Genomic DNA, 10,936 nt, shown 5'->3' on the forward strand with positions numbered 1-10,936 from the left:
GAAATTGTATTCTTATTGTATGGAGAACAAATGGATCGAAACTCTTAGTCCCATGCTGTCTACAGGAAACCTACTGCCCTTACGTTGGGTTCTCCAGGTCCAACTGGGATGGTGTAGAGGGGATCCAAATTCAAAGGGGCTAATAAGTGGGCTTTTGACCCCCGAAAAAATAATAATATAATATCGAGACGGGTCACCCGACAAACGTAATACCTGAAGGTTTCAAGCGACTTTCCCCAATCGATCGAAACTGGTAAACTTTCGCGGCGGTTCCGGTTAATCGACATGGACGAGGGTTCGTCACCTAAGAAGGCGATGGAAGGTGAGAAGGGCCGGTGCTTTGCTTCAATCGGAGATGACATTCTCCGAGACATCCTCTCGAGGCTACCCGCATCGTCCTTCGCTTCTGCTGCCTGCGTTAGCTGCTCCTGGAACCGTCACTGCAACCAAATCCTCTCTCGCCCCAAGCTTCTATCTGCTCTCTCTCTTAACCCCCATCTCGAGGTATCTGGTCTAATTCGAGCATATTAATTGCCCAAACCCTTGCTCTCTCTCGGACACTCATTCGATTATCTTTGTTTTTTGTTTTTTTGTTTTTTTGTTTTTTTTTAAATTCTCACTTTAGGTTGCTGTAAAAGAGGTTATCGATAAAATTCTTGCAGAGCCGATTCGACCACATTTCGCCATTGCCTGTGTTGGCCGGAAATTCAGCCTTGATAAGACCCATCAGCTTGTATCTAATCTCCTCATCATTGTTGTAGTTTTTTTTTAAAAAAAAATTTCTCTGCCTTATTTTTGTTTTCTCCCCCTTTCGTTCTAAACAAAACTATGCTGTAGGTTACAGAAAATTTGAGCTTCCGAATTCCTATTGTCGTTTCTGAAGCTCGTGGTATCATCTGCAGCGATGCTGTCTCCAACGAATTTAAGGAGGTGTCAATTTTAACCTTCTTTTGTTTGTTCGCTTATTTTATTCAGATTAAAATGTATGAGGTACTCAAGCGGAGGTTAAAACAATGACTGAAAATTATTCAGATTAAAGTTTATGATGTACATTGAACTAAATGTTATTACCTTCTTAACATGATTAGGTTAAATGGGTGAAGGGGGACCGGGAAGCAGTGAATTCACAACAAAATATCGATCGTGGACTTGTCCTGATTGTAGGATTTGTCCCAGGATTAAAAGTCAGTGCCATTCCGTTGTTGCTACCAATGGATGTAAGAACTTTGAACATGAAAACATCTAAACTAATTATATACTATCTTTCCTCAAGTTCCTTTTTGTGCTTTGCAATGGTGAAGGAATCTGAACTTATATGTTGCCGTTGCAATGGTAAAGGAAACTTTTTTTTGGTGGGGGGTTTTGGGGGAGTAAAGGAAACTGAAGTTATATGTTGCCAACCTCAGGTGCCTCCTCCAGTTTCTTTAATCGACCGATTTGTGGTGGACATCAAAAACTATGCGACCTCAGTATCTGGTAGCACCTCCCCGACAGCGATTTTGTTGTTTGCAGTAAGATAATATTATTTGTCATTTCCATCTATGAAGAAGCTTAAAATTTTCTGAATCAGTCTTGTTCCTCATCTTATTATTCCCTGCCTTCTAAATGGTGGATTGGATTATGCTGTAGGATCAACATTCTGACATGAAACCTGTTCTCGATAAAATGGGTAAGCATTGCATTGGGCAGTTTTGTCCTTCATTCGATATGCATCTCATCTTCATGTTCTATGTGTCATTTTTAATGTAAATCAAATTTAACTGGCCTGCAGTTTATCTATGAAAGCTACTTGTGTTTTGTGTATTTGTTGTCTATTGGGTATTTAGTATATAGATTGAAGAATACTTGCCTGCTGTGGTCTCTAATTTTAGGGTTACATGTCTTGTTATTTTGAATATGGTAAGTGGTTTCTAATTTTCTTGGGTTTTATCATTTATTTTACAACCTCCTGCTAGCCAATAAAATTTATTACACTTGCCTGATGGATGCAGACTATGCCTTTTCTGAAGAAACTGTTATTGTGGGTGATGAGTGTGGTTGCTTCTTATATAGCAGTGGAACTGATTCTGAAGTCATTGGTGGGAGCAAAGGATACTTTTCACGCAAGAATGCTGAAAACCAGATTTATCAAAATCACAAATGTGGTGGTATTGCTATAGTCTTTGCTAAGGATAGAGGCGCTTCTCCTGGTATGTCATTTGGCTACTCATCAATGCTTTTGGTTTTTGTTATCTATATACAAGAAAACATGCATTTGAATGCAGAATAAGGGAGCTCCATATATAGTATATAGGACCTTAAAAAGGGCAAATTCGTGAGTGCAGGGACATCACATTCTTCCGATAAAGAAGAAGAAGAAAGAATTCCCTGCCTGTGTACATACTCAAAAAGTAGAAATCTTGATTGGATTAAGTAGATATAATAGTATAAGTAGATTGTCACACCACTTTTTGGTTTTTATATTTATTTTTACGATGATATAGCATAATGATGTAGATTATCATTTGTTCATGTTGTTCACAAATTCAATGATGTTAATGCATTTATTGTCCGAGGATTCAAATTGTCTTGGGCAATGTGTATTGACAAATAGAAATTATGAATACAACAAATGAACACCTGTTAAAGTAACATTAGATTAACAACAATAATACCAATCTGTCTAGTCGTTTGCATGAATAGCCACATGGACGCAGTACTCAAGTTCTTTGGGAGGAGCTTAGTAGCTTGGATGATTCACAATTAACCAATTAGCACTCTAGAAGGGTACCTGATAGTTGCAAAAATGAGTTAAAAGATCAGAACAATCAATGAGGAAACAATTAATCTCCAGCTAAGTTGAAAATAAGATTTTTTTTGGGATGAATAAAAAATTCATTTCCAAAGGGAGGAAGGGGGAGGGGGGAGAATTACAAAGAGGAAGGGCAGGGGCCAACAAAGCAACAAAGAAAAGAAGCCAAAGGTACTAAGCTACAGCTGCTAAAGAGAAATATTGAACAAAACTGAGACTATAAAGCCAAACAAATTATTTTTTCTCTTGTGCTTCCTAGAGGTGTTGAACTCAAAGATGAAGTCTTCATCAAGGTGATAGTTCTTGTGGAGTGATTGCTCCACCTACTTGCCTGGAGCAAGTGGGGGTGGGGGGGTGAGTTTCAGTGTTGGAGGAACCCAAAGCCTGCCTTCCGTCTGATTCAACAGCCAGCTGCGAAGGAGGGTGGAGAGGTAAGGGGGACGAGGAGGGGCAAGTGGGGGCAGGGGAGGGGGAGCCCAAGCAGGGAGAGGGGGAGCGCAAGAAATGGGGAGAAGAGGAGAAGAAAAGCTGGGGCGTGGTAGGAAAGGGAGAGGGAATTAGGCTTGTAAAGGGAGGGCTGAGAGAGGAATGAGGGGATGGGCGCAGAGGGAGGCCCACAAAAATTAGAGGATGGGCCAGGACAGGAAACAGAAGTGGGCTGGGCGCTCGGGAAAGAAGGGCTGAGAGGGAAAGGGCAGAAGACGAGGGGGGCCAAGAGAGGAGGGGAGAGATAGATTTGAGGGCGGAGAGAGTGTTCCTGTATTTCTTGATGCAAAAACAATTTTTGAATAGTTGGCTTATAGTGCTTTATGTATATTTTTAACTATGTTATTATTATTCAATTGATGCATACTGATTATTATTTTGGTTCACTTTGAGGGTAGGCTTTTGCACAACAGCAAGGTAGCTTCATGGGTTCAATGATCCATCCCAGACCCTCAATGGGGAAGTCTTGTGAACTGTTTATGCCCTTTTATAATTTCATTCACTTTGCAAAAGCATAGCAGAAATATGTTTATTTTTGTTTTTGCTTCTGCTTGGACTTTTGAAATATAATGTGGATGTGCTGATTAAAACATAAACATTTATCTGTTCTTTGAAACAAACAAGGTTATGTATCGTTCTCATTTTCCATGTTTAGTATTTCTTCTGAATGTATCAATTAAGCAGGTGGCGGGGAAATTCGTTTTGATCTTGCATTGTTAACTGGTGTGTCTCCTGTTGGTCCCACGTACAAAGCTGCTTCAGTTAGAGTAACAAAAGATAAGGAATTTACATGGCTTACCGCGAGAAGAGAAGGATCCTTGGAGAAGCTTGATGGTCGAAGAATTCTAGATGATATTGATGATGAGGTACTTATGTTCCCCTGTACTGAGAGTTTTGGCTGATTGGTTATGCAACACTGCTTAACTGATTAATTTACATTAAATAGTGAAAATAGAATACAACCCCACCACTGGAATTCAGTTACCTAATCCCCAGGCTCCCAGCCTAACTAACGATTTCAATGGTTAGTGAAGAAAAAGACTGATGGAGCCTCCATAATTTGGAACAATTTGGACAGACGGATTCCTTATGTGGTAAGGAATCTTTAGATTAAATACTAGACTGATTCAATTGTTCTGTAGACAGGATAGACTAATCAATTGGACCAATTTCTTGGTCCACTCTGACCTAGCTGATAGCTCTGGTCTGCCTTTTCCTTTTCCAGGCTAGTACTGACAAAACTCTTCAATATTTCATGGCCAGGTGATATTGTTATGTGTAGTTTTAAAATTGCAAATTGTAAAATATCTGGAAACCATTTCCTTTGCTTTTGCCTTTGTATCATAGGTACCATGATTTCTTCTACAACTTTCTTTTGTCTAATTATGTTTCTGACCTATGGTAACACGCATAATTAAGTGCAGTTTACCATTTTCAGAGTTTGGACACGACTGAAGTTTTTTTAGGTCGGTCTGATTTATGTTTCTTCTCTATCGTAACACACATTATTAATAAAGTTTACCAGTTTCAAAGATGCTATTTTGGAGACTGTTGTAGTTCTCTATACAACCTTTTGAAATTTTATTTAAATTAGGGGTCTTTACACTGTTTCTGTTAAGAGGTTTGGATGCATCTAATTAATTACTTGGTTAATGACAGTTCCAAAGTGATGATTTGTATATTGGGGTTACGAGGAGAAGAAAATGTTCGATTGGCTCAGAGAAAGGGAGGTTGGTTACATCCTTGGCATTTCATGATATTCATGAGTAAGCTACCAGACTTTGTGTCATGTATTTTTCTATATCTGGTGTCATCATTTTTCCACTCAGGAAATATGTCATATGCTATGCCTCTTTTTGGTATGTGCTCCAATTTTTATGGCACTCTTGATCCCATTCTGAACAAAGCAAAATCTTTCTGTTTCCAATCACCTCAGTATGCTAACTTTGTAGGTGTTCCAACACTTCTAGCTATATAACTGCCATGTCAGGTTAAATGTTAGCAACAAAATTTAGTTTAGATGTTCATGTTATTGTCTTTTCAATGTCTTAGTATTGAGATGTTCTAGCTACATGACTGCCATATCTTGTCTCTGTGTTGTTTGAATGCCTTTTAAATTTCAACAGTCTTTTTGAGACCTTTTGAAGGCCAGAGAGTTGAGAAAGCAAAGGAAAATCCTTATACATGTTTGGACCATATGGTTTAGATGGGTCACCAAATACTACTACAACAACAACAACAACAACTACAATAAGCCTTGTCCCAACTAAATGGGGTGGGCTACATGGACTCTTGCCCTCCAATCAGTTTTGTTCGAGGACATGCTAGATACAAGGCCTAAGTTATACATATCCTTTTTCACCACTTCTTCTAAGGTTATCTTAGGTCTACCCCTAGCTCTTATAGTTCCTTCAATATGGGTCACCAAATACTATATGTGGCATATCCATATGGCTCTTTACAATTTAATGAACAAAGTGCTGAGCCCTTGGGTCTTAGGGTGGCTACCAACTATGCTTGCTATGTCTTGTAAGAAGTAGCTCACTAGCTCATCCAAATAAGTCGTTGGACAATTTATGCAGCCCAAAGCAGCCAGACTGGAGAATTGGGCAGCTGCATTTAGAGGTGCTTCATGGGCTAAATAATTAAAGAGTTTTTTCCCCCTCAGTTGTTTGTTACTTCTGGGGGTTCTAGAGGGAGGACATTGGTAGTTACGACAATAGGAGGGTTGCTCCATTGTGACCCATTGGTCGTGGGTTTGAGTTGGGAAACAGCCTAATGGGGAACAGAATAGAGTAGAAAGAAGGATAAAGAAGTAAAGGGGAAGAAGGGAAATCTTAGAAGAATTAGTCTTGAAGAAGAGGTAGAGAGAGAAGAATGCTCATAAGAAAAAAGAAGAAGAAGAAGAAGAAGAAGAAGAAGAAGAAGAAGAAGAAGAAGAAGAAGAAGAAGAAGGGGGGGAGAGAGGAGAGAAGGGGGGCTGCAAATGCACAAAGCTCAAGCTTCAATTCATTTTTTCTATTTCCCTCCTCAATAAGCTGATTACAAGTGTTTAAATAACAAAACAAACATACTTGATAAGAAAACAACTATAATAGGACTCTTGGTAATTTAAAACTAACAAAAGACTGATCCTACTAGGACGAAGGGGGCTGCAAATGCACAAAGCTCAAGCGTCAATTCATTTTTTCTATTTCCCTCCTCAATAAGCTGATTACAAGTGTTTAAATAACAAAACAATAACAAAACAAACATACTTGATAAGAAAACAACTATAATAGGACTCTTGGTAATTTAAAACTAACAAAAGACTGATCCTACTAGGACGAAGAAGAAGAAGAAAAGAGGAGAGAAGGGGGGCTGCAAATGCACAAAGCTCAAGCTTTAATTCATTTTTTCTATTTCCCTCCTCAATAAGCTGATTACAAGTGTTTAAATAACAAAACAAACATACTTGATAAGAAAACAACTATAATAGGACTCTTGGTAATTTAAAACTAACAAAAGACTGATCCTACTAGGACTCTTAGGAATTTAAAACTAACTAAAACTTATCCTAGATATCCTACCCAAATAAAAACTTTGATTACATGATTATCCCAATAATAAATAACAAAATTCTAAATTATCTCTAGAACTCCCACAAAAATAGTTCCTATTTTATCTCCTTGCAAGCTGGAGTTTGGGCCCACCAAATTTGAATCGATTTCCATGCAAGCTGGACTTGGGGCCCACCAAATATGAAATTATCATCTAGATTACTGTTTATACTACTGTAGCGTGAACAGTAACTTCTGGTTGTGCGTGCTGCATCACAGCCTCTCCGTGAAGTGGTGGTAAGGCTGCGCAGACAATGCATGGTGGGAGCCTCATGGTCTGGGTATGGTCCTTTTTGGTAATCTTTATGGTTGCTATGGTTGTTAACTCTAGAGAGGGCTGAAGTCTGGGGAAAGAAGGAAGTTTTGGAAGAAAGTCTTATTGAACTTTTGTATGATGCTTTTCTTATATATTGGACCACTATTTTATTTCATTTTTCCTCGAGGTTCAATAACTTAATGAGTTTAGTGTTGAAATGTTACCTATCCCTGTTCCCCTCCCTCTGCTCCGTTGTTTTTTTCAATATTGTAAAAAGGTGTTTTACCACTCAGTTTGATGCCTGGAAGAAAAGGAAAAAGAAGAAAAAGAGAAGAAAAGAAAGGGGGGGGGGGGGTACGTTATCATAGGTGGTGGTCATGGAATGAATGTGAGAACTGGTTAACAAATGATACTTAAGCTTGTATCACACATCTCTAGACAACAAATTGCGGAAGATCTATGACCTGTTAGAAGTTCTTAATAAGGTAAGAACTTTTTTAGGGTTCAAAAATCTGGAAGGTGTTGAACATAATAGATCTTGTAATTGGTCAATGAATTAATAATATGTAGTTATAGAAGTAGATGCATGTTACTTAAGCTTGAAACATAATAGATCTAGTAATTAGGGCGAAGCCGGTGCCAAAGGCTTTCACACAAGTAGAGTCGGAGGAGAGAGAGGGGGGTGGGGTGCCCAGTTTTAATTGATGAACAAATTACGAATACTAAGAATGATCTCTTAGGCAGTAAAATTTGGACAGTGAAAACTCTCTCCCCTTTTCCTGTACAAAAGTTTTTTAGGCATACACCTTAAAAATTAGGCTTCTGATATGGGTTTGGACTTCTTTAGTGATTACTTGATGGTTTTTAACTGAGCCTCAGTAGGACTGGCTCACGAGATGTTGGCTTCATTTCTTCTCCTAGAATATCAGATGTGAGGCTGAGAATTTCAGTTGAGGTGGAAATTTTAGTCTTCTAAGAATTAGGACTGCTTGTTAAATATGGGAAAATGTAGGAATATGTTGTCAGAATTAGTATTTTACTGCAGGGTGAGACCTTGTTTCTCCTTTTTCTGCCGGCCCTCTACTTCAGACTGTTGAAATAGATCTAGTATAGAACAAAGAATCACTCATGTTACTAGATACTACAAATTTTAGAGGTTATAGATTACTCGTGATAGGGGGAGTATCCTATCGTGTAGGTTTCAGCATTAGTAGTAGTGTTTCTTTTGTTGTTTCCTAATATAGAGTGTACTTGGATGCTGAGTCCCCCGTAAGACTACTTGTTGGATCCGGTGAGTGCCTCACACTTCACCTTGTACTGTTGAACTTCTTTAGTGTTATTAGGTATTTTTATTACAAAAGGCAAAACGGGAATAAAGCCTGGAAAAATAAGTTTCATGAGTCTTGTCTTATATATTGAAGACTAACTTCATATGTATAACACTTGTCTTTGATCTTCCTTGTTGCCGTTTAATTGAATATAATTGATTCCTAAGACTGGGCCATTTTCGTTGCTTTATTTATTTTACTTGATGACCAGTTCCTTTCACTTGATCTAAATAAAGTGGGTGTTTCTCTTACTGATGTTCAAACTGCCACCCTTTTGGTCTTTACAGTGGAGATGAAGAGTACCTTTATGTCAAAGGTGTTGGGATTAAAACTGGAGATCCCTTCTGTTTTTACCATCCAGATCCTGAAGCAGCCTTAACATTACGTGATAAAGTCTATGAGGAATTTAGAAATTTGAAGCTGGATTGGGGTCCCAAAGGTTGCCATCCTATGAATGGAGCCATTGCCAGCGGTGATAGGACGGAAGTTTGTGGAGGTCTCATCTTCTCTTGTTATGGTCGTGGTGAGTCCTTTTTTGGGCGCCAACATGTTGATAGTTCAGTTTTCACGGAGAACTTCCCTGGGGCACCGTTGGCAGGGATGTTTTGCTTTGGGGAAATTGGGCGTGGTTCTTCCATCTATAACAGAGGTGATGTTGAAAATCAAAATTCTAGGTGTCGCCTGCACGTTTATAGCACAGTTTGTTTCATCATGGTTTATACCATGAAATCTTCCGGACACTAGATCATCCTTCGGCAACCAAGTATTTTGGTCCCTGAACCAACATGGTCCTTATGCATGGACACCCAACTGGAGCCGTTGGAATTCTTTTTTTTTTTTTTTTTTTTGGCCAAGAGCCGTTGGAATTCAATTGTAAGAGTTTGATATCTGCCTGTACACAGTCTAGTTTTATATGCACATGTATATAGTTGGGGGGCTGGGGAAGGGAAGCAGTATCTGAAAACCCTTTGGACAATGTCATAGAAGGATAATTTCTTACTAATAAAGATCAATTCCACGAAAGGTGATGTTTGTCTGCAATTTCCAGATTTGTCTGGTTTGCAATTTCGAAATAGAATTTTCATTCTGGGTTTGAAACGCATTCAGAAAATATTTCTCTATTTTATCTTTTCACTAAGGTATGCTAATCCGCTATTTATTTTAGGAATACATAACAAAGAAAACCTTGGTTTTCGTATTTTAAGCTATTTCATATACACTTCATACTGGGCCAAAATACGAGTAGAGAACTTGGTTAAAGAAAATGAATTCCTGAAAGCACAGCAAACCGCGGTTGGAGGGTTTTATTGCTCTCCACAAAACTCAAAAAAAAAAAAAAAAAAAAAAGAAAAGGAGGCTTACTTTGATGTAGAAGAAGATTCTTCTTCGAGCCAGTGACGAATCTGCCAGTGACGAATCTGACGAACGTTGCGTCTGAGTATTGCGGCAGAATGCCTGACATCGCTCCTGAAGAGTAGAACAACGACAGTCACTCCTGCAACTGTGAGGATGAAGTTCGTTAAGGCCATCTCACCGTGAATCCCTGTTTACGGTCACAGGTGAAGGAAAAAGACTCCGATCGCTTTAATGGACAATTGTTAGAAATCAAAATTCCATGTCTTTCAGGTTTACGATGACAATCACGCTTCAGCTATAGCTGAAATTGAAAAGACGTTTTCACCAAAAAATTTCAAAAGAAATTGAAAAGACAAGAATGTACTTCGCATATGCTGTGTGGAATTCGTTTCTCGTAGTTGTCATGGAATTGAATCTCGGTTATTATCATATCCGATACAATATTTACTTGAATAATTATGCAAATTGTTGATCAATCCTTTTTCTTAAGAAGTGCCTTCAAAGCTCAAACCTTTAATGGTAGCATGTATGCATTTTTATTGCAGGCGTGTTATGATAGCAAAGCCATGTTGATTTTCAAGAATGATGGAATATCTGATGGAAGAAAGATTACACAAAGTGTTATGAATTCCAATATTTCTATTCCCGTCCATGAAGGGGTCCTGTTCTTAAATCCATTGAGGTTCATCAGGACTAGAGATTCTTGTGAGTATCTACTGCAGTCCTTGTTCATAGCTTTCATAGCGTTGATGATCTGTTCGAAAAATCTCTGTGGCAAGCTCAAATACCTAATATTGGTGCTCCAAAACCTGCACCAACACTAAAAAAACTTCTCCAAGACGGTATGTAACTTTTTCATACAAATTCTTTTGGCATGAAATTATACAACTAATGAAGAGTGACTCAGAAAAATCAGTACAAAATGCAAGCTTAAATAAGGTTAGTTTTTTCACTTAGTAGTTAAGTTTTGCACTTTTTTCTTTCCAAATGTGGTGGATAAATTTTTGTTTTGGTTCTTGAAAACATAACAATGCTATATTGATGTTGTGTCCTTCAGCATGTTTCTCTTGCTCAGACAAACCGTTTTGTAGTTGCAGACAAAATGTTGCGAACTTCTATT

At 38.4% G+C, this 10,936-nt stretch overlaps 1 protein-coding gene across 1 annotated transcript; it reads left to right on the plus strand.

Moving 5' to 3' along the window:
- The first annotated feature begins 29 nt into the window (after positions 1 to 29).
- On the plus strand, positions 30 to 9,666 carry LOC149019956 (F-box/LRR protein). The gene is made up of 10 exons (XM_089147952.1): positions 30 to 504; positions 626 to 733; positions 838 to 930; positions 1,089 to 1,217; positions 1,407 to 1,511; positions 1,630 to 1,669; positions 1,992 to 2,189; positions 3,962 to 4,143; positions 4,937 to 5,043; positions 8,748 to 9,666. The coding sequence occupies exons 1-10, from the start codon at positions 286 to 288 to the stop codon at positions 9,202 to 9,204; spliced, it is 1,638 nt and encodes a 545-aa protein (XP_089004078.1). The 5' UTR covers positions 30 to 285; the 3' UTR covers positions 9,205 to 9,666.
- The last annotated feature ends 1,270 nt before the right edge of the window (positions 9,667 to 10,936 follow it).

This window comes from Hakea prostrata, chromosome 3 (assembly GCF_041222555.1).
Source record: "Hakea prostrata isolate BN-2017 chromosome 3, UWA_Hpros_2, whole genome shotgun sequence".
Taxonomy (NCBI): domain Eukaryota; kingdom Viridiplantae; phylum Streptophyta; class Magnoliopsida; order Proteales; family Proteaceae; genus Hakea; species Hakea prostrata.

Bases quoted from the DNA above. Each gene is read 5' to 3' on its own strand.
- LOC149019956 (XM_089147952.1), top strand. From the start codon at position 286: ATGGACGAGGGTTCGTCACCTAAGAAGGCGATGGAAGGTGAGAAGGGC. The intron at 931-1,088 runs GTGTCAATTTTA...TAACATGATTAG, and splicing joins TCTCCAACGAATTTAAGGAG to GTTAAATGGGTGAAGGGGGA. The intron at 2,190-3,961 runs GTATGTCATTTG...TCAATTAAGCAG, and splicing joins GGATAGAGGCGCTTCTCCTG to GTGGCGGGGAAATTCGTTTT.